The sequence below is a fragment of the Geospiza fortis genome, unplaced genomic scaffold, assembly GCF_000277835.1.
Source record: "Geospiza fortis unplaced genomic scaffold, GeoFor_1.0 scaffold166, whole genome shotgun sequence".
Lineage (NCBI taxonomy): Eukaryota > Metazoa > Chordata > Aves > Passeriformes > Thraupidae > Geospiza > Geospiza fortis.
The window spans coordinates 5250472-5276015 of record NW_005054310.1 but is presented as its reverse complement, the minus strand read 5'-3'; the positions used below and the strand labels follow the sequence as shown (position 1 = coordinate 5276015).

At 38.0% G+C, this 25544-nt stretch overlaps 1 protein-coding gene across 1 annotated transcript in view; it reads right to left on the bottom strand.

The window, feature by feature from the left end:
- Positions 1 to 25544, bottom strand: part of PTPRR (protein tyrosine phosphatase receptor type R) — a 139900-nt gene that overhangs the window by 113563 nt on the left and 793 nt on the right. The window contains exon 2 of the mRNA XM_014312357.1: positions 11514 to 11818. Coding sequence (XP_014167832.1) covers positions 11514 to 11818 — 305 coding nt within the window. The remainder of the gene's footprint in view (positions 1 to 11513; positions 11819 to 25544) is intronic.

Below are 25544 nucleotides of genomic sequence, written 5' to 3'. Positions count from 1 at the left end.
TGGATCAGGCCCTCAGCCTTCTAAAATTAATTAATGCTTTAATGAAAGTTGTCTGTTATCTGACTGGCAAATCCAGTTTTTCTAATATCCAGCTACCCTGGATTTCAATTAAGACTCAAAGAGACAAGAACTGATGAAGAGGACATCATAAATGATTTATGGATGTCCTACTTTTGTGTATGGTACATTAATTATTCTACTTAACGCATCCATATGGTTTTCTAACTCATTCATTACCAAAAGCCTCACATTACAGTTATTTCATTAAAGTGTATATCCATTTTCAGGCAGATTCTTACAAAGTATATTTAAATCAGATGTTTTATTTAGTCTATGGATTTCAAATCATATATCTATCTATTCAATTATTGCCCTATCACCTGTTTCTAGAAGAGTCAGTTGCTGTTTTGGGGTTTTTTTTTCAATTAATATATTGATCAGCATTCTAGAGATTTCTTGCTATATCATTATTTGTGTGGTCTTCTACAGATGCAGTTTATCTTTCCCTTTTTGCCCAACTCCAGCCATTTGTGCCCAACCACAAATGTATACAGCATGCCAGAGGGATGTTCCTACAGCTATTAACCACCATCCCTTCTCCCACCACAGCCTTCCTTTAACAGGGATTCTACCAGGGTTAGTCCAGACACCCTTAAAATTAAGCATAATATCAGAGTAGCCAAGGGAGAAAGGGGAGAGGTCTTTAATTAATGGAGCTACAGTTTAAACAGAAAGGAGCTGGGGGAAGGGGAGTACTTTAAATTTTCAAGTTAATTTCTATTGCATGTACACACTTTTACTGTAGCTAATTCAGAGCCACAGTACCCTGTAACCCCATTTCAGAGAAAGTCTGTGAGAAAGGTTTTAGGGACAATGTCTGCTTGTTTTTCATCTTCAGCCTAAAACAATGACTATAATTTCTACACTGCTGCAGCTTTACTTTGCCTAAAGAACAGAAAGGCTCTAAGAGTGCAGTATTTAAGGTCATTCTTCCACTCACTCAAAACATTTATGTTTTAAAGGACTGACAGCTCAGAAAACCACTTTGACTATGTGTTACAGCACCTGAAAGTAAACTGTTAAAACATGAAATTGAAATATCACACACATTTGTAAAGAGTATCCTCCAGACCTGTGTTCTTAATTAGACAACATACCATGTGTTGCACAATGCATATCAGCAACAATTTGGCTAAACAAAGCAGAAAGCTGTAAGCATTGCCAGAACACCACAGGACCATACAAGAAGTGATCCTTACTTCCCTGAGTGTGTTTTTGAAAAGAAAACAAGATTACTGGTACAAGTAGTACCAGCAAAAAGATAACCTTTATTCACACACAGAATGACTAGGCTGGAAGAGAACTTCAAGATCCTCAAGTCCAACCCAGCCCTAACACCTCAACTGGATCATGGCACTGAGTGCCACATCTAGTCTTTTTTTAAACACACCCAGGGATGGTGACTCCACCATCTCCTCAGGCAGACAGTTCACTCTTTCTGTAAAAAACTTTTTCCTAATATCCAACCTATATTTTCCTTGGTGCAGCCTAAGACTGCATCCTCTGTTTCTGTCAGTTGCTGCCTGGAGAAAGAGACCAACCTCTCTGACTACACCCACCTTTCAGGAAGTTGCAGAGAGTGATACGGTCACTCCTGAGTCTCCTTTTCTCCAGGCTAAACACCCCCAGGTCCCTCAGTTGTTTCTCTCAGGGCTTGTGTTCCAAGCCCCTCACCAGCCTTGTTGCCCTCCTCTGGGCATGCTCAAGGTACTTTTGAAAGTACCAGCTGAAAAATGGGAAAAAAAATGAAATTCAATTCCATCAGTGACATTGTATAAATTTAGTTTAGCATATTGTAAATGAAAAAAATTCATTTACATTGTCATTGATTTCTATGCATTGTTTATTAACAATTACTATTCTCAAGGAGAACATGTGATCCCAGCCAAATTTGTACAAAGCAGATGTTCCACTATTATTCTCCAACAGCTAAAAAATGTTTAACTGTAAATCTGTTACAATTCATGTTTAAATAAGCATTGACATAACATATGTCAGCCAACCACCTTTCTACACTATGAAACATTATTATTTTAGCAATCTTGATATATATCCCAATACTCTTCATGATGCATCTATCCTATACTCAATTTAAAGAACCGTAATCACTAAAAGTATTGTCCACCAGTTTATTGTGGTGCAGAGACAAGTAAGAATTAGCTCCATTACAAATCCTCTGTCATGGCTGACCTTCAAAGGAAGGACAGTGAACACCACTTTAATGCTTTCAGCAACAAGACAAAAGACAGAAGAAGAATTTGTACCTCTCTGCTTACTTCCCTGGGCTATTCCCCTTTCCATGTACCAGTTTGATATTGAGGTGACTGAAAAAACATCATATGCTATCACATTTAAACCCTAGTATCATCTGAGCCTGTGCATTTAATTTCAGAATCCAATATTTATTCTTTCCAGAAGAGATGCCAAAGTGCAGAAATGCTAGACGTAGGAAGCATTTTAAAAAGTAAATTCAGATGATCATCTTCTGCTCCAAAATATTGTTTGGTATTTTTTGGCTCATTCAAAATTTTAAAACTGTGTTTTAAAATATCACATATTAATGTCATGATAATAGAAAAATAATGTGTTTTTAAATTGTTTGTCAAAAGCAGTTTTTAGAAGGCTTGATATTTAATGAGTTACACATAGGAGCACATTATGAACCATCTATTAAGGAACTTTATAGAAGCTGTCACTTTTCCTAACAACAAAGTCAGAAGTGAAGAACCAGAAGGATTATTCCAGAGGCTGAACTGCCAGATCCAACAAAACATTGACTGATAAGGAAACACATGCTGTCTTGCTGTCTTTTATCTGAGTGCCCTTTATCTGCCTTTTAAATGTTTCTGTAGGGTACTTGAGTTTTCACAAAAATAGTTCTCTGAGGATGCTAAAAGAATTTTTAAATGCTTCTGGATTCTTAATTCCTGAACATTATCAACACGATGCATAGATTTATTGTGGGTAGTAGTCACCAATTTTCTATTGGTGGGTCTCATGATCCCAATAGGGCCATCTAGCTTATTTATGATTTTGAACATAAAGCATGTGTGATTCTAGTGATGGCACCTGTAACTCTGCACGCCAGGAAACTTTCCCTTTCCTTAGTCCAATTTAGGCAGTAATAGGTTTCCACTCACTTGTAAGAGGAAAAGAGAACATTGATAGAGGTAGGGCAACCTCCTGAACTTCTGAAGTACAAGCCTGTCTGTACAGTTCTAGGTAATGAAGTCAGTGCAATTCCAACCACTGAGGAGTCCTCTGAACTCAAATGCCAAAACAACCAAAGTGCAGTTTGGACACTGTCATAAAAAAGCCAAAGACTTTCCATTATTGTCTTATTGTCTAAATCTCTGTGTCTTCTTCTGGAATCCAGTACAGCATGGCACAGAAACAGTTTAGAAGCCTTTTTCAATCAGAGGAATAAATGGGATCATGTAAAACACTTATGAGATATTTGTACTGAATCAGCCCAAGAACAACATTTCCTGAATTTTCAGTTACTTGAAACAATGTGATTTGGATAAACAAATAATTTCATCTGAGAGTATGAGAAAAGGGATGCTCTCTACCCCTTAACGCAGCAACTAGATCATGTGAAATGAGAAAAAGCTCAAATTCAGTTTTCTCCCCTACCTCCTTTAGAGCAAGTCTTCAAGGCAGCTCTCCTACACCTGGGTAAACAGCTTAAGTAACACTGAAAATCTTTGCTTTGGCTGCAACTGTATCTGAATTTAATTTCATAGAAATGCTTTAAAACATTTAAAATTATCAATTAATAAAGATTTTTTCCTAGAGGACAAAATTCACATATTTGAAGAATGGGATAACACAAGCAGATTCTGTTCTGCTACACACAGGTATTAAATTTATAGCTGGGATTGGCCAGTAACATGAATACACAGTTGAAAGAAATATGGAACAGCTGACACTTCCTTTAGAGAAACTGCCCAAGGCTAACTGTCAATGACACTTTAGGCTTTAGCTTAAAAACATATAACATGCCTGCTCCTGAAATCCTGTTGTGATTTAAACAGTGCAGCTTTTGAAAAAAAATTAAATTACTTCAAGAAACATCTTCCCTTCACTAAAAATGCAGGAAAATGAACAATGTGACTAAAGAGGATATGGGCAATTTGTGAAAGATATGACCAGCTTTTGTGCAAGTGTAACATCCCACCGAATGTTACAAAAGCACCCCCAAAGTTGCCTTCAGTAAGATAATCAATCAAAGCACTAGGTTGCTGAATATCCTACTAACATTCTTTTAACATTTTGCAAATCAGATGAAAAAAGTGCCTTAAGGAGGTTTTAGTGCATGTTACAACCAACCTAATGCAATCATTCCTGTTTTCCACAAAGACTGACAGCAAACACAATACCATGCTAATGGTTCAGTATGCAATTATCCCTGCTGAAGTGCACAGAGGGAAGCAGAAAGCAAATGAGGCCAACTAATGCAGACTCTCTAGATTTCTTTGTGCAAACAAAATCCAGAATGACAGAGCTGCAGGCTACTAGGTCTATTTGCAGGGCTTGCTGCAGATATGTTATGTCGAGTATAATAACTTAAGGAGTAATGGTGAGCATCAATCTCTTACAAGAAGGTGGACTTGAGTCTAGAAGCCAAATACTGTGAAGACCTGATATTTGGGGTCACAATGTAAAATGTAAAAAGACACAACAGTGATTAGAACAATAACACTAAGTGTATTGACTGATACTGCCCACTCTTGAAATGTGTGACTAACAATTAGATCTTGTTAACAATTCAGCACTGTAAATATAATAAGATCTTAAAATTTCACTAACAGCATGGCACTTGTCCTCTGCTATTCCAAGCATTGCACAAATACATGACCTGGAAATGGAGATGGATACAGTTGATACTCCACTAGATTCTAAGACCTTACACCTCAGAAAGCTCCTTTGAGAAGTTACTGCAGAGACATGATTTTCTATTTATGCCTCCTTGGCCTGGGCTAGTGCCCCTTTCTTAGGCCAGCAATAACAGATGTTCAGTGACAAAACACGACATTTGACTTTTCGTTATATTTCTTAGATAGTTAGCTTGACTGTTTGCCCCAGCACTGTTTGATTGACCTGTCACTTATGGACTACTTGTTCTCCTCACTCATATTTTTTGCCTTATTTTCAATCCATTGTTTTAGCTTAATGTACTTTCAAAAGTATTTTCACCATCTCTTCACAAGGTCTACAGAGGGAGTGAGCTTTGGGTACTCTCACCAGCCAGGAGGAGTAGGATGCAGAGAGCCCTCTGAGTTGCAACACCAAACTCTGCATAATCTGTCCACACACACAGGTAAATGGGTTATTTTGAGTCAGAATTTGACAGACTCGAGGCTGAGACCCCAGGGTCAGGCACAGTATTCAAAAAAGCAGCTCCTTAGTAACTTCTATTATTGCAATATAGCATAATTACATCTAGAAATGCATAGAACTACCTATACATATGTTTACATCTATCCCAGTGAAAATAAGGGCATTACTGTACAGGGTGTGATGGGATGATAAACCTGCCATTTTGAATAACTTTCAAATTGACTGCAGTATAACATATCGTGCAACACATGATGCAAAACATCAAATCATTTGGTTCAGAAACTGTGCCTCTTCTTTTTTAAGAACACCCCCAATCCTCTTCCCTTCTCTAGGTCCCAAAGGAAATGACTTTTATTCTGTGGTCTCCTAAAAGTAATCCTAAATTTCTGTCTAATGGATCATGCTTAGCTATCGACACTTCTCACAGACTTCTATGCATATTTATCAGACTAAGACTGTGACATTTTTACTGATTGTTCAGCATGGCCTTACTGGGCCACTTAACTGGGTGGATGCTGAGCCAGCAGAGGCTGACACAAGGGTTTGAGAGATGGAAGAGTTCCTAACAAAGAGAACTGAAGAAGGGAAGAGACTTCATCTTATGTCAAGGCATGGTATTCAGGAAAAAGAATAAAAAAGAGATTCTGGAAAAACAGTCAGTAAAGTGGACAGCTGGGGAAAAAGTGAAAAAGGCTATAAGTGAAAAAACATTATCAGAGCATCTTATTGTCTTGCAAGGGATTCTCAGAAGGTCATTTAGCTCCTGGCATGCAGAAAGATCACAGGCAACTTAGTGCTCTGATGCAGAGGGCTCTCTTTATCCTACTCCTCTCATTCAGTAAGACTCAGTGACATAGCCTTGAAAAAGAACGCGTCTTGTATTACCAAACTGCCAGTGAGAAGAAACATCCATTTTTCATTTAAAGAAAAGTAAAAAATAAATTCCACAAAATTATGGAAATTCCATAGTGCTCTTTGTTCATGAAAAGAAATCTACATTAAATGTCTTCACAAAAGAGGCAGTTCTAGGGAAAACATTTTTTGAACTGAAATTAATTGCAAGCATTGGATGCCCCCACCTTTTTATCCAAATCTTTTCATAGAGTTCTTCTTATGGCCCCCAAACAAAACCAGTCAGTGCAGAGAATTGCAATGCTCAGCAAAAAAGGGTCTACAGTAGTGTGGCTCCCATTGTTTCACTGGTCTTTTCAAGGAAGAAGCAAGTGGATGTCTTGTGTGCTCCTAGAGGAACTTAGAGATGACATTTCACATGGAAGCCATACATAAAGAGTACAAAGAATTAGAAAAATAGACATTCCCAGCAGAAAAGAGGTGTGGGAAGATGAAATAAAATTTAGTAACAAATAATATAGACAAATTTTGGGCTTTGACACTGGAAATTAAACCTGACACATCAGGATATGGGGAATTAAAGGAGAAATAAACTTATACATCTAAGGCCAAGTCATCAAGTGAGCAAAAGATGCATCTTTTCTGAGTATGTAGTATGAAGAAAGTTATATAAGAGAAATACAGCAGTGCTTGTGGGATGGATGTGACATAAGTGTAAAAGCAGTTCTGCTGGTTTCACAGCAACATGGTTTTCAGATACCCAAACCACCCAGAAGAAGCCCACCTACTTGAACTGTGCCCAGATTTGGAAAGGATTTCCACATTATTTCAACATAAAATGTGTTGTTTAAGCTGGGATCAATTCCAGATTAAGATGTCACTAAATGTCTGCGTGTGTGTATGAGTATATATAAACAGGTAGTCAGTGTGCAGCTGGTGCCTAAGCACCCATTATCATCAATATGAATCTTGTCACTACAGCCATTTGGAATTAGGGAACTCACCCTGAAGCAGATATCAAGGCTGTATTATACTAGGAGATTAAATGCATCTGGTACTAATCTCCAGATCAGAATGATCACCTCTAGTCTGCCTACTGGATATGGTCTCCAACCTATATTAACTCCCTAGTAATCCAGAAAGTGTTTAGAAACATGCTAGATATCTTAATAGATACCAGCCCAAATACCAGGTTTCCACATGAATATCTATTATAAATACATATGTTGTGCTTTATTCTTCCACTGAATCCTCTCTCAAAGTAGTAGCACCTGAAGTTCTTACCAGTGCTTTTCAGCATGCTTGAAAGTAAATAGTTCAAATATTGAAGACAAAATAGATGTGACGATATGGGAAAGCTATAGCTCTGAGGTATACAGCCCTACACAAAATGCCGTGGAAAAGGCAAAGAAAAGCTTTATGTGGCTGTCTGTGAATCATGTGTCCCATTGACATTAACTGAAAGAAACTAATTAAATCAATTCAGTTCAGTAACACTCATGTAAATCAAATGAAAATTAAGAGATGAGCTGAATTTTAGCTACAGTACAGCACTGTGGAATTTCTAAGCAACAGAAAAAGAAACAGATTTCATGTTTATATAAGAAGGTGTATAGTAAGAATGAGGTGTGAAAGGGAAAATTCTGATATACTGGGCAAGTGTATTACCTTTACATTTCTGAAACACGTCACAGGATGCAAGTGAAAAAAGCATCTGAGTAGCTTGGTCCAATCTTGGTGCAATACACTTGTGTGCCTGAGAGAGGCTTTGGACAGATCAAACTACATCAGGTTACAAGGGATGATTATTTAGCCTATCCATGAGGTGATAATTTAGACCTAGTCTGAGCTGTAACCTTTACTGCAAGTCCTTCTGCTTTCCTCTCAAGTTCAGATCTAACTCTACATATGTTTGTATGTGTTTGGGTTTTTTTTTAATAAGTATGTTAGATGATATTTTCTATCATAAGTGATTATCCACATTCTGTTCCTACTTTTCATGTACTGTCTTGACCTTCGTGGTTCTCATATTCAGAATTGGAAAGACTTGGAATAAACACAGATAAACATTATGAGAACTTGTTCACTGCACTAATAATTCTCTAATACCTTCAATGAGTATATGGTTTCTGAACTGCAAAATAAAAGCTTACAAATAGAAAACTCAAGTATTACAAAAAATTATGTAACTCTGTATGTTATCCAGGCAATTTTCAGATGACTTAGTCTCACATCATCTAGAGAGACAGCTAAACAGAACATATGGGTAAGCACTAAAGCATTTATAGAACAGTCAAAATGCCTCTAAGAGCTCTGAATTGTCCTCACTTCCTTCAATAAACAAGGTGAACTGAACACCAACATAAACACACACACAAACAAAGGAACTTAATATCAGGTAATGTGATTGCCTTTAATTATATAAAACTCCCTCCCAGAAAATAAATACCTCATCTTTCTCACTTAGGCAAACAAGCACTTCACTATCCCCAGTTTCAGTAAAATTACTTAACATGTTCTTTATTGTTAGAGTCACAAAACATCACTTTTTGACAAAATACCTGCAGAATTCTTGGCTTCATAGCACTCTGCTGGGCATTGGCAACATTTTCCTTGTCAGATGGTTTAATCCTTAGCACAAAATGCAACCTTGTAATAGTTCTGCATTAGGCATCCATTCACCCTACCTTTCCACCTTAATCATGAAGAAAATGGACTTTAAGTCACTGAAATTAGCTTGAATTCAGTTTCCTCTCCTCTGCAGAGCTAACAGAGCATAGATTTATTAAAAAAAAAACGTTGCTGGCTTTCATACTAAATCACAATGAGCACCAATCATGTAACTGGATTACAGGAAGCACTAACAGTAGCAACTGCTCTTTCAAGTTGAGCAGCCAGCAACATTGCTAAAGGCTGGAACAAAAAGGGTCAGCCAGGGCAAAATAACAAACACTGACACTTGCCCTATATATTAAAAACCAGAAAGTAGCAACAGGCAGTAAGTGCTAATTCAAAACAAAGAGGGAGCGATACACATGCAATTCAAAACAAACCAGCTTCCCTTGGTAATTACATTAACATTACAGTCCACTTCAGGTGACATTCAAGAGGGAGAAACAGAATGTTGAAATACAGAAATCTGGAATGAGCAGGGCTGTGCTTGGATGATGGCAACCACTCTGCTGTGGGACAGCTGCCCTTTTAAAGAAGGCACCTTCAAAATTCTGACGGTGGGATTAGTCCAATGCACTGTCTGACTCACAGCACTTTGGCTTCAAACATATGCTTCCCCAAAGGCTTTTTCTGAAAGGATGACATTAGAAACAAACCAAAACCACTGTCCTTCAGCACATCCAGAGACAGCTGAAGAACCCAAGCAATAAACAGCTTTCATGTCATGATTAGCTCATGCTGTTATACCTCCCCTTAAAGCACATATGGTTCTCAGCCAGAACAGAAGGCTTCAGAGCAGCAGTTCCATCCTAGAAATGCCGTAGCAAAGCCTCAGACCAAAGTCACTTAATGAGAACTTAATACAGACTTAATGGACCTTTTTTTAATGTGAATTTATCTGCCAATAGAAAATCTGCCTCATTTAGCTTTTAATGCAGGCACAGAGCCAGTCAGCTAAAATCAGGGTAGCCCTAGAATATTTTGCAGGATACTTCCATTACTACTTGAGGACCATGGGTCTCCAAAACTGTGCAAAACACTAGTAAAACAATAATTCATAGGTAACAGTGTCATCTAATGAAAAAAAAAAAAAAAGCAGGGCCGTGCCTATTCTGAGTTCCTTGCATCTAATAGAAAGATTTCACCTTGAGTAGAAGTGAAATAATGCTTGCACTGGAAAGAAGGGAGCAGGTACCTTCACTACAGAGTCGGACCTGCTGGCTTAGGCTAGCTTTGAGGATAGATATATCCAGTTGCTTGGCATCTCCTTCCCTTGATCAATACCATTCAGTATTGGGACTCTGCAGTTGGCCTGTCCCCAGTAAAGCAAGACTGACAGTCCCTTATTTTGCTCTGATATGGATACTTCCACACAGCTAGTCCACTAACAGTGCTAGCCATATAAACTCAGATGAGGAGGTCTTCTTTGTGTGGAATGCAACAAGTCCAGAGCACAGCTTTTTGAGCCTAGTTCCCTGACAGTACTTTTTATCTGCTACAACTAATAATGGGCAAATAAAACTACTACCATCTTTTTCTTTTACCCTGATTATTCTTTTCATTGTCACTACTCTATTGCACTTGGAGCATTCATGAGGGCAGATCTCCAGAGTATTATACAGGGAACTCACATGGGATTCTGAAACACTTGCTGTGCTAACATGCTCGTGTGTTCTGTGCTCTTTTTTCCTTGTTTGTAAAGTCCATTTTCTTTTAATCTCTAATCCCCCTCTGAAACAAGCAATTTACAGATTTCACTTTAATCTTTTTTAGTTCATTCTAATGAGTGCACAAGCCATTATAAGTGACTCCTCTTCCCTCCAGGAATCAAGGAGAGCTGCCCACGCAGGGGTTGAGGAAAGCAGTGTCTGTGCAGAACACATACAGACTGTACCGTGCACCCCACTAAGGACAGCTCTCCTGACAGCAGGCTGCTCCACTGGCCCGAAGGGTGAGGATGCAGCAGGGCAGCACCAGGATATGGTTAAACTGACATGCCCTTCACTGCAGGAGAGAGCACTGCCATCACCATCTTGAGAATGGGAAAGGTCACACACAGAGTTAACTGACACTGGAGGGTCCCCAATCCATATGTGCCAGAAGAAGTGCATACACCAACAGAAACAAAGTTCTTACTCTTTGCGAGAAACAGGATTTTTTTTTGAGGAACAGAAGTGAATGAAAACTTTATGTCGCCCTTTTAAAACCTCAGTGCTTCTGTAGAATTGTTCTCTGAAGTACATTTTCTTGTGACCTATGCAGAGTAAGTTTAAAGCCTATCCAGTAAAAACTGGATAAAACAGTGCAAACATCAGTCAAGACAAGAGGATCAACAGCATTTGAGGCAAAGGTGAGGTCTTTACCTACAGAGAGGCTATATTCTGCACTGGTCCACCAGATTGTTTGTTAATCAGAGTGCGATTATACGAATGCAAATTCCACCAAAGCGAAGAAATTCAAGACAAGAGGTCATTATTTAGATTTAGATGATCAGTCAGGCTACCCAAAGCTGCAATCTGTCTTTACTTAAATACAGGCATATTTATTCTAAAAAACCCCTCCAAAACCCATAAAAAGTCACTTACCACAATAATCACATTCGTTGTAGGAATGGGAAGATTCTCCACCTCCAAATCTTGACCAGTCATTGCTAAGAGATTGAGGGACGGGTCATAAACAGACCTGGGGAAGGCTGATTTAACAATTATTGCAGGGTTCAACTTGCTTATTTTAGTGTGGGAAGCAGAACGGAAATTTTGTTTGGAATCCTTATAGCTGTCTGTATCCAAACTTTTCTCCACACTCTCCACATGGTGATAAATAAACACAGGTTTTCCACTCTTTCGCTGATGAATTGCCAAAAAATGATCATTGTCTCCGGAAAAGCAGCCTGTGGAAAGAGAAGAGTAAGTTTAGAATGTCTCTCTTGGCTATTCTGTACATGACACTGGAAATTCAATGAGATCTTTGCGTTCTGAAAAATTTGGAAAAATATTTTTGGAATACAAGAATTCACTTAACATCTTACAGTGTGTTTTCTATAGCAATAGATTAACAGGACTACAGAGTCTATTAAGTATGTGAAGTGAACCACATTCTTAAGCTCATTCTCACAGGGCTTTAAAAATGTTATTTATATTTCCAGCCATGGGTACAGTTTAAAAAATTATATACATAGCAGAACACATGCTGAGCCAAGTTCAACTTCTGTATTGATACCAACTTCAATCACAAAACTTATGCAGTCAACCTACCGATGCATTTTATCCCACAGTAATATCAAAGATGAGAATAGCAGTGATCATCTGTTATAAATGGGAACTTGAGGAGAAAAGCTAAAGAACCTGATCAAAAAATCAGATTTAAAATTTGGATGAGTCCATAATCCCAATTCTACATTCCTTGCTCATCTGCTTTTATCAGGAGACCTTTTAGCCCCTTATGCCAACTCTTGTTATGACCCAAACTTCACTCAAGGATTGCCTGGCCAGCCAATGGAGCATCTGGCTGTCTGCAGAGGAGATACTGGTGCGTGGCCATACCTTGCATACCTTGGTGCTGGGCACAAAGAACTCTCTTAGATTAGGGAACTGGAGACAGGGGACTTAAGCATTGCTAACGAGGAGTTAGAGAGAGTTGGGCCTGTTCAGCCTTAAGAAGAGATGGCTGAGAGGAGACCTCATCAATGTCTATCAGTATCTGAAGGCAGGGTGTCAAGAGGAGGTTTCCAGACTCTTCTCAGTGGTGCCCAGCAATAAGACAAGAGGCAATGGGTAGAAACTGAAGGACAGGAAGTTCCACCTGAATATGAGGAAGAACTTTACTGTGTGAGTGACTGAGCACTGGAAGAGATTGCCCAGAGAGGTCGTGAAGTGTCCCTCACTGGAGATACTCAAGAACAGTCTGGATGAAATCCTGTGCAAAGTGCTCTCAGACAACCCTGCCTGAGCAGGGAGGCTGGACCATATGATCCCACTGGTCCCTTCCAACCATATCCATTCTGTGATTCTGTCATTACATGGGTTTAACTAATTATGTGTTAGTAAAAAAAAGCTATCTTTTGAAGGACAAAATACTTCCTGATGATGCCTTTATAAGAGGAACTAAGACTAAATTTTTATTTGGTTTTCTGTTTTGTTTTCCTTTTTCATGGATGAAAAATAGTGAATCTTCAGTGCCTTTATGCGGAACAGAAAAGCTACAGTTGAGCTCCCAGTCTGGAAGGCAGTCTCTCTGACCAGAAAAATAGGCAAGGTTCAGCCGCCTCACAGATAAAAAGTAACTGAAGCTGCATTAGTCACCTCCAGAAAAAAAACTCTAAGAAACCCAGCGTGGTAGAAAAGGGACTTTGTGTTCTGAGAGAAGTGCACCCAGAGAGCTCACTCTGATCAGCCTGGAATTTCTTCTTCAGATGCTGCTGGACTTAATGGCAATGTTAAATTTGAAAGCTGATTTTTAGTTAAAAAAATATAAAATCAATCTTATTTTAATTCTCATAATGAGCTATGAAGACCAGCTTAGCACCAACAACATTTCAATTCAGGGTGAATAAGAAATCAATTTGTTCTATTCAAACTGATTTTTTCCTCTGATTTTTTTTGCTCCTGTAAGCAAATCAAAATAACCAGTCATTTGCACAGCTCTACCCAGTGCCCTTAGGAGGTTTCAGTGTAGGTAATTACATTCTGTTGACCTAATTTCCTCATGAAATTTCAGTCAGGGAAATCAAGGACAATACCTTATCTGTGCTATAGTATTGCTTTGCATCATTGAGAAATGCATTCGCTGGAATAAGTGGGTGCCTGTCAGTAGGCAGTGAAGCAATTTATACTATACATGAACAGAAAATCAATAGTAAAAAGGCAGAACACAGATCCTCCATTATAAAGTAAAATGCTAAATCTAAGTCTACTCTTTCAAATGGCTGAAACAAACACAATCTCCTAGATAACCACTGAGGTCACATGTTTTCAGCTCTTGTCAGGTTTTGATTACGAAGACATCTGAAAGCAGGACAAAAAAAAGAGAAGCTGCAGAGTATAGTCTTAAAGACAGCTGAGCTTCAAAACTTGTTAAACTTGCTGGGTTCTCATTAAGCTTTGTGGGTGTTGGCTTCATTGATAAAATCCTAAGGGCTGGTCTTAACTAGCAATTTAGAGAGTTGTGTCAGTGACAAAATAAAAAAGAAAAAAAAGGAAGCATCAGCACTTCTTATTGTCACCTACTTCTCACAGTCATCTCTTTGCGGTATTTATTTTCATGTCTCCTTCACAGAAAACCAGTATTTCAAAACTGATCATAGATAAGACAAAAGAATGTAACCACCAACACATTTGGTGAGTCTTCTTTGATTCCTTCAGTCCTGCTCCTTTGTTTCTGAGGGTATCAAACCAACTGTGATTCTCCTTGAATTCTTCGTATGGCATTTTCTACCCACTTCAGCATTCCAACTTTCCCTCTTATTTCATTATTTACACTGAATGAAGCAGAAAAAAATACAATTAACTACCAGCTTAAATTCTCCCCTGAATATTTTTGACTGAAAAAATAGTTAAAGGAACTACTGAAAAAGCACATTTGTCCTTGAATCTCAATACTTTTTAACAGCAGAATCACCATTTGCTTCTAAATCCCAGACTTGCTTCCATTCGAATGCTAAATACCACATCAGTAGCACCAGTCCCTGGTGCCAAACAAAGTCCATTGTAGTAGATTTTCAAGATGGACAATAAAATACATTTTTTAACCTGTAGTAATGAAAAATTAAAGTCTAATTACATAACAGTACACTTTATACCCACACAATATGTTTTTTCATCAGCTAAGCATTCAGATGTTCAAATATGTTTCAAAAAAATTACCACACTGAATTTGTTTATCTGAGAAGTCCACATAGCCCCAGTGTCTTAGGTAGGTTACAAGCATCCACAGTGCCCCATGTGAAAATCTTCACTGAACTTAGATGACTGCATATAAGGCCCTAACTACTACCAGACTTTGGCTCCCAGATTGCCATGGATGCCTCAGGTGACCCTCAGAAATGGCCACCCTTGATACCACAGGGGAACCTAAACCCCTAAACTTCCTCTCAATTTGATGAAGTGATAATATATTCCTTCTCAACCCTCCAGACTTCAGCTCCAAACACAAACAATTAGGCACCAACCAGACACTTGGAGAATTAAGTAGCTAGAAATACCAGTACTTCTGCTACATAACACCTTCAAATATTTCCACCCTCCAACCCTCGAGGGAGAGAAGACTGGGATTCCTATATCAAACTATGCACTTCTACAAAAAAAGAATATGCTTCTCTGCAGCCACCAGGGAAACTGTCGGAAACTATGAAGAACTGATTTTCGTGCCTTTTAAGCTTCAGATATTCCAACACACACAAAAATTCAGTAAATATGGTTTAGGAAAAGGTTCAAAAAATATAATTCCTAGAGCTTTCTCTTCAATAAGCTCAGCAAACTTTATCCACAATTATGTTCTGATATTCTCTTCACACTACCCTGTTTGAACTCTACTTCAGGATGTAGAGTTATTTATGACTCACTTGAAATATAGTGCTGCTATTATCTATTAACTATAATAATTTTATTCCTTCTCCTAAAATTGTCTCCCCTCAAGTGTTTTTACAAAGAATTATGGTTTATTCTGCCTCAGCACTGAGAACAGACTAGATGTTAGATTGTGATTCCATGCTATTTCTTCTATCCAAAAAAATGCTGAGTGTTCACCTATCTCTCAGCTAAATGTAGCTATCTTCATGTCAAAGGAAATTCTATTTCTTCCAAAGTGAAAAATAATCAATGGTTAATTTCAAACCCACATTAGAACTTCTCTGAGCAGCAGGTCTGTTTTGCTCCTAGAAAACAACCAGTCCTTTCTTCATGCAGATCACGTCAAGCAATAACCATTCCAGCTTCCTTTAGTAACAGAAGCTGCACTGTGATTCTCTAGTGATCTGAACTGCTCACTCCACCCTCCAGTTCTTCTGTCTGTACAATGTAGTGACTGGTCACCACTCTTTACTAGATTTCAGCTCCTGATGAATATTGCTATTTCTTTCTCTGCTCTTTACCTATAGGTTAACTTTTCCTTCCTTGCAGCTCCTCAATGCCGTTGCTTTCCCTCTAGATTTTTTTTTAACAAGAAAGCCTGTCTTGATCTTGCTTCCATGTTTATCCACTGTAAGTCCCTTCTTTAATTTAGCTGCTCTTGTACAACAGTATTCTCTTTCCAGATATTCTCAGATTTAGTTGCACTTCCAGTCCCTGGAGCTGTGCTTCTAGAACCTCTACCAAGTATAACAGTACATCTATTAAAGTGCAACAAGAAGCTCCAGGGTGATGTAGAATGCATACTTTCTAAATCTGAACATCTTCACTACTTGTACTAGTTCCAGTATTTCTATCATTGCCACCATTTGCCATCCTCCTGAATTGGACAGATCCCTATGAAATTCCCTGCTCTGCAGAATCCAGCTGCTCTGCTTAATAGTTCAAAATATGTGTTCACTTGATCTCTTTAGTTGTCTGCAGAAAAATACAAGATAAAACTATTTCTGTCATAAACTAAAAAGAGAAAAATAAATCTAATCCACAGAAGACTGATGGAGAATGGAACAGTAGAATTCCATATCAAATATATACATCATTACAGTATATGGACAGCACAAAATTTCCTCATGAAAACAGATGGGTAAATCACAGGAATGCTAGATAGCACATGCTTATGAGCCTGTCTCACTCTACAAAGTTGCATTATATATGCAGAAAGGAAAGCCTATAATAAATAGTAAATCTGATCTGCTGAATGCTGTGGACACTTTTGACTGTTCCAGTTGGCCTCTGCCTGATAGAGGAAAACCTAAGATTTCTTTAGACTGTCTTGACTCTCTAAATAGTTTAAGACAATTGACATTTTATCTCAAAGCAAGCTGTCAGAAAATTATTAGACTCCCAATTCCCAAATATCTTCACTTTTGCTAGAATAGATAGATAAAAAACTTCAAGATAGTCAAGATCCATTAATCAGCCAGTAACACAGCAGCATGGTTTTTATCTTCTTAAAATAAAAAAAATATCAGAGCTTTACAGATATTTTATCTCACATCCTTGTTAAGGAAATGATGACTTGACTCCCTACTCACCCCACTCTCAGTCAGACAAGTTTTCCTTGCCAGCTCAGCCCCAGGTTTCCCATAGCAGAGTCTCAGACCTCTGGGTCCTTTAAATAATTTTACCTTGATACAACGACACAAAAGCCACTCAAGCTGGGTGCCTCCCCCTTAACATCCACTACAGCCAGAAATCAGAAATTTATTTGACTGCAAAAGTCCCAGTGGGACATAACATAAACCTGATAGGGCCACAATAATGGTGTCTAAAGTAATGATGTGTGTCTGGAAAAACAACTCAAGGTAATTTCTTAAATCTTGTTATTTATCTTAATCCGAACAAATTTGGTTAAGTTATGCTCCTGAAAAAACACATTTTTCTATAATGAGATACATACTCTATATTTGCTACTTGTAAGCAGTGCAGCTACCCCAAACCCACTGACAAAAGTGCTGTGCTGTATCTGACTAGTAAATAAAATGCACAAATGAATATACATACCTAGTGCATATATTTTAAATGCACAATAGTACCTAATACTCACACTTAACACACTAGCACTATAATAACACTGAAGTCTTTTTATAGTAAAAAAAACTTGGTATATTACACAGCTTGAGGTTTCTATGCTAAAAGCTGGAAATTGAATGGAAAAAAGCATAAAATGCAGACTCATTTCATAAGGGAACAACATGCTGAAACTTGATGGATTGCTTTCGAAGATAAATTTAATTCAAATGCAATTTGAGTTACAGTACTTAAGGCTGTTGCCAAGTAATTTCTCATTTTCAGTAACAAAAATACTTACCAAATTTTGGTAATTAAATTTTGTACCCTGAGCTCCCCATGCTTTTTTCCTTTCTATTTGGCTCACCACTGTGAAAGAAGCTCTTTGTCCCATACAAACTTCCTTCAAACCTATTAATTGGCCCCAGACTGGACAGGCTTGGCTTTATCATCTCTTGCACCATGGTTTATTACCTGTTGAGCAGCTATCCTAGTCACTGTGAGATGCAGGTTAATGTACTTATGCAGACCAATGAGCAATCCTCTCCAATAACACCAAAGTTCTCACAGCAGGGAGATTCATTCCCTGCCTCTTTTTAGAACATCAAAATGGAAATGGACTTCCATTCAGAGCAGAGTTTGCAGTTCTCTCTTGTCTATACAAGGGCCAAGGAGGTCTTGTCCCACAGAAAGGAGAAAAAAATGCTTAAATGCCAAAATGCTTATTAACATGCTGACCATTTATGAGCATGGCTCTAACCCTCAGGAGTTACAACAGCAATGATCCTAAGGGAAATGCCAACTTTTGGTAATTTGGTAATTCTAGACATAGCACAAACACTGCTGCAGGTCTAGAAGACTTCTGTCTGCTCTGGACTGTGAAAGTTGCCTCTTCTGGTGCGTGCAACAGGACCTTCCTTAGGCTTTGCCTTCAAAAGACACAAAATCTATTGCTTTATCCCTGTTTCATCTACATCACCAAGAGAAAAGGAAAAATGCAAACAAACCAACAAACATACTAAAAGGAGTCAACATATCTGGAGGAAAACATAAAGGTTTTAAATGATGTTGAAAGCAAAAATGAAAACAAAAGCTGTCTGGAGGCAATATGCTTTGCATCTGTACTGTCTAGCTAACAATATATCTTACTGTCAGCAAAATAGCACATCAATCAAATCTAAATCTCATCTGGATAAAGTTATGCACTTTTAGCCAAACATAAAGCTCATGCTGTTGAGCTTTAGCATGGTGCACCAAAAATTATTGCCAATAAAATGCAGTTAAAAACAGTAGCTGAAATACTACTTGTACATTAGCTGGGCAACAGAACATACTTTCATAAGCGCTTTTGTGAGGTACACCAGGGAAACCTGAAAAGGGAAAAATACAAATTCACTTGCTGCTTTGGTAATACATGAAGTTTTGAATTGACAAAAGAATTCTCTTAGGAAAGTACTTTCCATAAATAACAGAAGGACTTGCAGGCTGTGACTGTTGCCATCATTCAGAGACTCATGCCAAAACACAAGCCTTCACACCACTGCTTTGTCTTTAGCCAAAACCTGTTAGTGCAATACAAATGAAGCTATTCTTTAGTTAAAGTAGGCTGCTAGACCTAATGATCAGGCATGCTGCTGTTTGGCTTCTCACAGCCTCCTTTGGGTAGATTAATTCCTCCATTACTTTCAAAGTCTCGTTCATACACAAAGATGAAGCACACCTTATAAACGTAAGTGAAGCCAAGAGTTTATAGTTAGCACAGTGAAAATCTTAACAAACTAATTCAAGAACCGTTGTTAGTCTAGATCTAACTTTTATAGAAAAATAAGGAATAGAGAAAAAGTTATAATTACAGGAACACTATAATTAAATTGTCTATCCCTTTCCCTGGTATTACTCTAACTCCATGCTTCTCTGGGTCCTCAGATCAATTGTTTCCCACCGGCGTTAGTGATGGGCACTGTTATGAGGAGTTGTCAGCACCTGGAGTCCTTCATCAGGAGTGATATGATGTTAATGCTGATGGATTTTTCTTCCTTCTCTCTTCTTCCTTCCTCTTAGGAAGCTACATATACCTGTGTTTTCTGATACGCATTTATGCTTCCTCTTTCTTCAGTTCGTCTTCAGTTGGTCTGCAGCTCCAGGTTATATTTGAACTTACTATAAACGGCGCCACATATGTATGTTAGATACAATCTCTTTGTTCTCTTCATTAATGCCTAAAAACAGTTTCTCAAGCTCCAGGTCTGCATTTTTACCTTTTACTGAGCTTTTTCTAGCATGGAGTCTTCAGTGCCAAGATTGTGCCCCATCTCTTATCATCCCAGACCCACACTCCTCTAATGAAACAACCTGTGCCTCCACTCTTCAAGCTTCTGCTGTTCTACCAAGCCTTTGTTACTGCTCCTGTGTATAATATAGTTGTACCACACACACAAAAAAAATAGATTAGAACAGATATAAATGCTTGCTTAAGTAGAAAACCTGCTGCCAGAGCTAACCCAAGCAAAACAGGCAGGTCAAGGAAAGTTGGACAGGCAGGTGTCCCAAACGAGCATGCTTGAGATTGATCAAAAAATCACCAGCAAAGGTATGAGCAAAAGTCAGATTTAATATTAAATATATCAAATCCTAATCATGAGGCCTTGCAAAATCAGGACAAAACTTACAGATTTGCTACTAGCAATGGCTACATCCCATTACAGAACTACTAGGTCACATGCCTACATAGGAAGGGCTCTGTGCTTTCCTAGCTAGGTCCAGTAACCAAAGGCCAGGCCTTTTCCAGCAGAGGAACAGTACCCATGATAAGTCAAAATTCAGAGCAAATAAAGTACACCAGAGCTAAGCAAGAACAGGATAGGACAATTGTAAACATTCAGAAAAATACTTTGGTTTGCCCGTAAAAACAATGTTCAGAACTTTTGACCAAAAATTTCAGACAAAATCAAGTAGTACAAAATGCATGAATCCATGTGAGGAGGAATATAAATTATTATGTGTTTGTTTGTAGCTGTGAGAGCAAGGAAGGGCACTCACACATGCATGTGTGATGAGGGTGGGAGTACACGCAAGAGAGGGAGGGAGGGAGGGAGAGAGATGATTGCAAGGATTTTTTTCCCTTTCTAATAAGCAATCTGCTGAAAATAGAAACAACTGGAAATTTATTTTTGCTAAATTTGTTCTTTTCTGTAGGAAAAAAAATGCCCTGGCCAAAAATATCCACAGCTCCAGTGAATCAGGATTAAGCATATGAGCGGTATCTTTTTTCAAAAAGACACTTTGCATCTCATTTCATGGGCCTGTTGCCTGATACATTAATACTGAAACTAGATACCATAGACCATTGATTTCACTAGGTCTACTCATGTGAATTAAGAGATGAGCTAGTGGTCCCAAAGGCACTTAAGTATTCTACCATACTTATGCCTTGGCACTAATGTACCACATAGGCTCTTGTCAGATTCTTTTTTTCCAGAAGGTGCAAGAAACTGATGCAATAATTTTCTAATTTTGTGATTTCTGTCATTTTTCCAATGAAGGTTGCAGATAAATTGTGCTCTGCATAAGATGGATGTAAATACATAGTATTTCAAGAAAATAAATTGTATTTCCATGGAAATCTATAGCTGTTGTGAAGAAAAGTCAACTCCAGTCTTAAAGTTTTGGCTTTCTTTTATAGCAGTATTGTTCTAAAAAATCCCACTGAGGGTTTCTGAGCAGATCTTATTAACTTCTCCAAGTATTTATTCTGAAGCCATGCTGAAAATCCTACAGCACAATGACAGTGCTTTATGGAGTAAGAGCCGTATGCTTCCATTCCATAATTCCCCACAGCAATCATTGTAATACCCCTGTGGGTATTACAATGGGGGGCCTGCCACCAAATAGAGCCACAAAGTTACATCATTAGCCTCCTTCTAGAGAGACAGTCCCCCAAGAGCCTAATTCATGGACTTTCAGCAACTCTCCTACTTTGCTCTCCAGAGATGCTCAAACAAGCCTTCACTGTCTAAGATGTTTTAGTCTTTATAATACAACAAATGGAATTAGTCAGATTCCAAGACCACAAACTTCGATAATTTCCTAATGGATGTACTGAACATAAATCTCTCATGGAAGATGATGCCTTTTAAAATTATGAATAGCAAGAATTTCCACATGTAAAAATATGATGAGCCTCTTTTCCAACTAAATACTTCCTCAAAAATATGAAGTCGGATAATGAATTATAAAACTGTTTTTCCCCCAACAGAATCTTTGAAGAGACAGATGACTACCCTCTGATTATCCATGAGTCCTACTAATAAAAGACAGAAAAGACTCTTCTAGTAAAAACACCCACTCATGGCCAGCAATGTGTTTTTAAAGAAGGCAATTATAAGAACCAGCTTAATTTAGATTATGTTAGTGTAATGAAGCAGCACCCTTATTCATTTTTTAAATCAATAGCTCCTTCACTTTCACTGTAAATGTATTTGGAACCTAGAATTATTCATTCATTAGTATGAGATTACTGAAATGGATCTGATGGCAAATGCATTTTGCGCAGATCTCACCTCAACCCTAAAAGTACAGTCTCCAGATTCTTTTACTTTTGTTCAGAGCTTGTGCATTTTATAGAAAATAGGCTTGCCCAACACCTAAGTAGAAACTGCAGTGCACTCAATCAATTTCCAACCATGACAATATCATACAGTGCATGTTCGACCAGGAAAGCTGAACTCAGCAAAACTTAAGTAAGGACACCCTGTGAGCTGTGTGAGAACCAGTCTAGCATATTTATAACATACATTTCTACCTAGCAAATTCTACCCAAAGGAGCGTTAGTTTGTGATCAAAGAAACTTCAGTTTTGATATAAGCAATCTTCCTGTTACTACAGCATTGCCCCAAAAAGATAAACTGTGATTCCTCTGAGGGGCTGGAAGAACGGATCCATCAAGAGGTGGAGACAAGGATCTACACACTTCCTGTCTAACAAGGCCAGCAGGAAAGTATTGGTTCATATTGATTAAAGGCTGTCAATGCATGTCTTCACGGATGGAGAGAATAATAAAATGAGGTAATAGAAGCTCTTAGCAAGATAGTGTAAGGCCTTTCTCAAAAAACCATGACATAGATGACCTGAGCAAATAATCAGTTGTTAACGTTTTGCTTTTGCAGCACCAGGATTTGTTTATCCTAAAAGTAAAAATTCTGCAAAAATGCTTTCTTCAAGAGAAGTTTTTAATGCAAGGCAGGCGATGCGTTGAGACCATGATTGTTAAGTTTTGGAGTACCAACCAGTCAGGTTGGTTTTCCTACTCTATTTCACAGAATCACAAATCTCCAGTAACTGAATACATATATTTTAATTTCATTTTTAAAATTTGCTAAAAAAGAAAATTAGGTGAAAGAGGTAATTAATTGAGTAATGTGCATGACTCAAATGGCTCTCTAATTACAAGTTAGTCTAATGCATCACTTTGTGTTTTTCCTACTATCTGCCATTCTTTAACAAGGAGACAGTGCCTCCTAGTCACCTGGGGATACACTAGGTTTTTATTGCAAGAACATGTGTATTAGATCATACATACTAAAAGAGAGTATAACCTACGCTGCTGTGCATTCTTTCATGCAATGCATAATGTAAGTGGAAAGTTCATGCTGACCTGTAATCACTCACTACAAATTTAGGTCTTCCTGCAACAGCAAGCTCTATATAGGTTGATTACTTCACCTGCTGCACTCAGCAGAAGGGCCTAATTCTGTTTTCAGAGATGCACACACAAGTGTGTTCTTTTAGGTAGCAATGTATGCATATACCAACAACACAATCATATTTCATTTTCTGATAACATGACTGTCATGCTATATTGGAATCAGTATCTAAGTCAGCGCAGTAAAATGGTACCTTACTGAGCACATGAAAATCTCTGATCACATTTTTGACAAGAACATTCCATTTTATTGTAGAAAATTTTACTACAACAGTAGTAGAATTGTAGTTTCTACTTTCTACAAAAGGAAACTGGATTCGCTATATGAGCTCTACTTAAAGACATTAACTCTTTTTGCTGTATATTAGCTGAAATAAATGTAGACTTATGTTTTCTCTAAAATCTATTACCACCAACTGATATCAAGAGAGATTTTCCTAATACCTACTGATGGTGTCTTAAGCATTCTGCAGAAATATGTCTCATAGAAATTCAGCTTCAGAACAAAAAGCCAAGCAGTTTCCAACACATTACAGAAAAATTGACATTTGGGATATAATTTGTGACATAGCAAGCAGAATGCATCTTGTGATTTCACATGAACCAAAGCTTCAAAATCACTGTAAATAATTCAAAGGTCTAGGCTATACATAAAAGATGTCCATAGTAGTAGCCTGTGTAAGACCAAATTTTCTACTTGTATCAGATGAAACAGAGATATCTTAGGATGTTAAGCTTCCTTTGTTATTTTACTGTTGTGACATCTTCAATGACTTCCAACAAGAGCAAGTTGTATGCAGCCCTGCCTCAGAGGAAGCACGGCTCTTGTGCTCAGCGCGAACCATGCCCAACCACGCAAAGGTTGAATTCAGCTCCTGTACATTCTCCCCCTTGTCTTCTCTGAAATGATTGTTTTCCATGATTATTCAGGCAAAACAGTAGCACCATATAAACATCTATTTTCCTCTCTTTTTTTTATGATTAGAGACGTTTGCATAATAAAGACAAGATCTCTTTGCAAGAATTCCCAGTAACTTAATAGAACAAGCAGAACTTAGTAAGGAAAGTGAACAGCTTACTGGCAGAATATATACCCAGTTTCCATTAGCAGGATAGAAAAATGAAGCACAACAAAACTAATGTAAATTCCACTGTTAGTAGAGGATATACTGAGATTAGATGGCATGTTATGTCAAATAGAGGCTGTACTCTAATTTTGTACAGATGGTAAATTTAATACATGTAGTAAAAGAACAATTTAAAAGCAGCTTAAGGCTTTTATTAAAACAGCTCATGAAATGCTCCCATCTTTCAGTCAATAATCTCTTGCACATATGAATATAAGCCAAAACAGCATGAGCATCCTAACTATAGATTTACAGGAAAGAGGCTCCATAAATTTTATGAAGTGTAGCCTAATATTACAGGGTAATAAAATACCAATAACTGAGACAAAATTATTTCTCCTGACAACTGTAAAAAAAAAAGCAGTAAAGCAGTTATTTTCATAATAGATCTTATTTGGGATGTTCATACAGCTCTTCTATATTAAGAGACACGAAGTTCAATTGTTCCTTTCAATGATTCTGCAGTAAGACAACACAAATTTGTTGCAGCTTAAAAATCTTTCCTAAAAACAACATAAAAACAACATTCCCAGGACCGAAAGAATCAGCACCTGCACGTTTAACTGTAGTTCCTAATTAAACTTAATGGAACTTGCAAGTATTTACTACTTCAGAAGTGGCTAAGCTTGTCATAAATGACAAAACAAAGAAACTCTTCAACTTTACTAATTGAGAACTTAATTCAATTATACAGTTACCCCAGATTTTATTTCCTTCCTTAGATAATACAATACATGCTGAAGTCTGCACAGTATAAACGGAGGCTCTGAATGATGAGCAGTTTTTCACAGCTTAAAGGAAGCCTGAGATTTACGCCAGAAATATAAGCTCTGACTACTGGAACGAAACTGGCAGTGGAACTTCACGTACATACTAGGGCGCTCATCGCTCACTGCATTTCTGAATGAGACACACGTTTTGCCAGCAAAGCAGAGAGAGGATTTATTAGCATCGCTAACAGCCGAAACGCCTGCTGCTGTCGCAGCTGAAATTTCCCTTTCTAAAAGCCCTGCTGCCACGGGCACATACAAGTAGCGACGCCTCCTCACCAGTATCTAAAAATAAATAAATAAATAAAATAAGAAGGCGGAATACAGGGAGTCCCGATTTTCCCTCGCTGCCGTAGCCCCCGGCCAGGTCGTCGCGATCCGGGGC